Source organism: Hevea brasiliensis, chromosome 16, assembly GCF_030052815.1.
Source record: "Hevea brasiliensis isolate MT/VB/25A 57/8 chromosome 16, ASM3005281v1, whole genome shotgun sequence".
Taxonomy (NCBI): Eukaryota; Viridiplantae; Streptophyta; class Magnoliopsida; order Malpighiales; family Euphorbiaceae; genus Hevea; species Hevea brasiliensis.
In genome coordinates, this window is record NC_079508.1 from 68,787,487 (window position 1) to 68,792,487 (window position 5,001).

The 5,001-nt window shown below is 36.2% G+C and overlaps 1 protein-coding gene across 1 annotated transcript; it reads left to right on the forward strand.

Annotated features, from left to right (window-relative positions):
• Nucleotides 1-247: 247 nt before the first annotated feature.
• Nucleotides 248-1,131, forward strand: LOC131174515 (thaumatin-like protein 1). Its single transcript, XM_058138083.1, has one exon. It carries the CDS (start codon nucleotides 268-270, stop codon nucleotides 934-936), a length of 669 nt encoding a protein of 222 aa, XP_057994066.1. The 5' UTR covers nucleotides 248-267; the 3' UTR covers nucleotides 937-1,131.
• The last annotated feature ends 3,870 nt before the right edge of the window (nucleotides 1,132-5,001 follow it).

A 5,001-nucleotide genomic window follows, 5' to 3' on the forward strand; every position in this document is an offset into this window, starting at 1 on the left:
CTGAAGTCCTCGCTAATTAATGCCATTAGAAGTCAGAAGTCTTGGATCGTTTCTTTATCGAGTCGAAAATGGAAAATTAAACCCACATTGCTTTGGTGGCCCAAACTCGATTGTCAATGTTTTTCTTTTGCATAGAAATCGTGGCAGTCTTTAGCAAAATTCCAAGTAAAAATTCCAATTTCATACGACAAAACCCAACTATAAATACCCCTTAACCTTCACTAATCTAGCACCAACAAATCACATAAGCATTTTTAAGCTGAAACGATGAGTCTCATCAATACTCTTCCTCACATTCTCCTTTCTCTTACCCTCTTTTTTACTACTATCCATGCAGCCACTTTTGATGTTGTGAATCAATGTACCTATACAGTTTGGGCTGCAGCCTCACCTGGGGGTGGGCGTCGTCTAGATTCAGGCCAGACCTGGACATTTGACGTAGCACCAGGCACCACAATGGCTCGAATTTGGGGCCGAACCAATTGCAACTTTGATGGCAACGGATGTGAGACTGGTGATTGTAACAAGGCTCTAGAATGCCAAGGCTGGGGTTCACCACCAAATACCTTGGCCGAGTTTGCACTCAATCAGGCCAACAACTTGGACTATCTAGACATATCTCTTGTTGATGGCTTTAACATCCCAATTGATTTCAGCCCCACTACCGGTGACTGTCGTGGAATCCGATGTGCAGCTGATATTAATGGACAGTGCCCAGACCAGTTGCGGGCTCCTGGAGGCTGCAATAATCCTTGTACTGTATTTAAAACCAATCAATATTGCTGCACTGATGGTCCTGGAAGCTGTGGCCCAACCGATTTCTCCAAGTTCTTCAAGGATAGGTGCCCAGATGCTTATAGTTACCCTCAAGATGATCAGACCAGCACATTTACTTGTCCTAGTGGAACCAATTACAAGGTTACATTTTGTCCATGAATTCCTACTTTCTTTCATGGGAGAAGAGAATAGGAGTTAGTTAATGATATAGAATAAAAAAGATTAAGAGCTCCCATCATAAACCCAATAAGTTGACGCATTTATATCCATGCTAATTACAAGTTACACATATATTGTTACAGGGATATATTACTGATGCTATTAATAAATTGTTTTTCCTTGATTTGAAAATTAGGCATGGTTGCATCAAAATAATTAATTTATGTATTAACAGATGAAATTGCGCTTAGTATAATCGATTTTCACAATCATTTGATTCAAAAGTTAAAAAGTACAAATTCTATAATTAATACACTAGTACGTGGCACGTCTGTTTGCCATCCAAATTGTTTTTACAGCAAGGCAAAATCATTGTTTGTTTCTTCTTTAGCTTTCAAAGCAGTACTCTAAAGTCCAACGATTTGAATATGGATTCAAAATTGACGAATGAAGGGATACATCTTATAGTATTATTTATGGCTTTCTATAAAAACAAGGAAGCCATAAAAAAGTGACATTTAATGAAGTTAATATTAATGAAATAAAATTTGATGTTTGAGTTTCTATTTTATAACACAATATAATGAAATAATTCAATAATTTTTTTTAAATAATACTGCATTAATATATATAAAATGAACTTTATTTAACTAAAATTTTTTCACTGAGGACTATCCAATTTATATTTAATGAATTTGAAATTAATAATATTTAAATTATCAAATTACATTACACAAATATTTTTTTTCCTTAGATTATGCGAACATTTCAGCTAGAAATTTTTTTTTATACTTAATTTATCATAAATTTAATATATAATATGCATCATAAAATTTATATAAAATAAATAAAATTTATATAATTATATTTTAAATTCATGATTGCCCAAATCAAAATAAATTTTCCTCAAAAGTTATTATTATATTTCTATTTTGATAATGACTATACGTGTTTGCGTCTTTCAAATAATGATTAATAGGAAAATCTTTTTCTTTCAAAAAAAAAAAGAAAAATATATTTTGGATTTTGTAACATCTTGATAAAAAAAGTCTTAGTTATTTTAACTTTAGAGAAACTTTGATATATTATTATTATTTTTAAATATATCCATTTCGCTAGTTTATTATTATTAAATTTTCCTCAAAAGTTATTATTATATTTCTATTTTGATAATGACTATACGTGTTTGCATCTTTCAAATAATGATTAATAGGAAAATCTTTTTCTTTCAAAAAAAAAAAGAAAAATATATTTTGGATTTTGTAACATCTTGATAAAAAAAGTCTTAGTTATTTTAATTTTAGAGAAACTTTGATATATTATTATTATTTTTAAATATATCCATTTCGCTAGTTTATTATTATTAAATTTTCCTCAAAAGTTATTATTATATTTCTATTTTGATAATGACTATACGTGTTTGCATATTTCAAATAATGATTAATAGGAAAATCTTTTTCTTTCAAAAAAAAAAAGAAAAATGTCACGACCCAACCTATGGGCCGGACCGGCACAAGGACCTGGGCTAGCCTAAAGCCACCGATACCTGTAGTAAGCTTAACTATTCATTAATTCAACTCTAAGGCCTATTTGGGCCCAATTTCAAGAAATCAATCGGACAGAGTCCGGCCATAAAGTGGACCTTTCAACAGGGAGTTTTTGACTCACTCGACCTGTAAACAAAATGTATCATCAATTGGAGAGCTCAGCTCACCCTTCACATACTCATATCAACATAAAGATAAATGGGAGCTCAACTCCCTCATCCAGTCCATCAATATGCATATAATAATTTTACAGGTCCACATAACAATTTATATTACAGACCCGAATCAATTAAATATTTCTAACACATGCGAAAATTCTAGAAGTTTATAGAATTACACAAACATGAGATAATGACCTGCGAGGGAGAAAAGCAGGTTAACTTCAAAAATATCCTCCTGTGGCATGGAAAAATGTTGAACAGGAGTGAGCGTTCGACTCAGAGAGTAAAATATCAATTTTAACCATAATCTCTATAACTATCTAAAACTAATGCACCCTGTAGAGTGAAATGCAACACCAACAATAATTTCACATCATAACATCAAAAAGGTAATTTGGAGCACTCACACACCCAGTAATATCAATCATAATATATGGGAGCTGATCCCCTATACAGCTCTCTTAAATCCAACCTGGTGCCAGCGAAGAACTCAAGCCGGACTTTCGCTTAATAAACCAAATCGGGGTCCCAGTGAAGAACTCAAGCCGTAACTACCCCCGAAGGATCGAGTCCCAGCGAAGATCTCAAGCCGTGACTACCCGTCCTATCCATAGTCCACATCACATCACATGCACGCCAACGCACGCACACTGCTCCAAATTACCACAGCAACAAACATGGCACTTTCACAGTTATGAATGCAACATAAATCGTGCCTAAAGTTTATCTACATAGATATATGCATATAAGTGATGCATGGGCATGTTTGAACATTTAATAATAGTGAAATTACAATTAAAATTAATATTTACTCACAGACTGGACAACGGTCACTGTGGCGGCTGGGCGGAGGAAGAAGGCTGTCCCGGCTCACCTGACAATTACATTATAATTATTTAACACAATTGACTCAATATAAATCATGAAAAGACCAAATACGTCCTAAGTCGTGCCGAAAATCTGGCAGAGTCTCCCCTATACCTAGGACCTACCCAACTTGCAAAAGGGCTCAAAACACACTTCTATATTCACAATCCATATATCCACAACTCAATCACATCACACAGCCCCTCCTGGGCCCATCAAATCAGCCATCCATCAAAATATGTAAAATTTCAATTTAGTCCTTATAATTGATCATTTTTGCAAAAACTGTCCAAATAAGCTCTAAAAATTCTAAAATTTTGCCCCGCGGTCCTTAGCAATATTACTAGGCTATTGCAAAAAGAATCATAATTTTCTGAGCTACCACGAATATTTTATGAATTTTTAATCCTATTTAAGCACTAGAAAATTACGAAAAAGCAAGGTTCCGGTTTACCTTTGCCGATTCCGACTTCGGGAACGCGCTCGGGATGTTTGACAATGGGGGATAACCAAAACCTCGATTCAATTCGGAGACTTTTTCCGGTAGCCGGTCTGTCTGGTCGGAAATTCACAAACCCGGACAATTGTCGAATTTCCGCGAATTGAAGATACCTACACGAAGCCCATAACACAGGGGTTAGTACATAAATTTTTCAGAATTTTCTAAGCTCATTAAATACTCGGAAAAACACTGCAAAGTTTCATGGGACCCACCAAAAAACGGTGTCGAAAAATTTTGAAATTTATATCCCCGCGAAGCTCTCGATGAGTGGAGCGTTCTGGTACTCTCGGTTTTCTCGTGGGGTTTACGGTTTGTGAAAAATCTAGCCCAAAAGTCAAAATGGGCTAAAACTTCCCGGGCAAAAATTGGACAAACCGCTCGATGGATTTCGGTGTTCTTGGTGTCTATGGAAAGCTCTCGACGAGTAGATGAGTTTAGACACAAGACACGGTCCGATTGGTGGCCGGATCGGCCGGGAAGATGAAGCGGCACGCCTGCACGTCGCGTCGCCGGTGCCGCTCCGCTGCTCCAGGAGGCGCTGGGCCGACGGCTGGGATGGCGCCGCGAGCTGGGGTGGCAGGGGAGGTGGTGGCGCGGCAAGGGGAGGAGGGAGGAGAGAGAAAACGGGAGAGGCAGAGAGGAGGGTCGGGACGCGCGGGAAAAAGAAGGAAGAAAAAGAAAAGGCCTGTCCGATTCGATCGGTCCGATCCGGTCCGGTTCGATTTGGCCGGTTCGATTCAGGATACAAAATTTTGAAATTTTACTCTGCCTTGGGACCGAAAATGAGGTCCAAAATTTTCGAAAAAATTCTAGAAAACTCAGAAAAATTTGTAGACTCCAAATATATTTTTAGTTTTGCCACGTGATTTTTAAATAAATTTTTAAAAATCATCAAAGTTTATATTTTCGAAAAATCGAACCCGATTTTTAAAATCCGAAAAATCTCAAATAATTTCTTAAAATTTAAATAAAATTAAAATATCAATAG

What these genes read in the sequence shown, in the direction of transcription:
- LOC131174515 (XM_058138083.1), top strand. Translation starts at nt 268, where the DNA reads ATGAGTCTCATCAATACTCTTCCTCACATTCTCCTTTCTCTTACCCTC.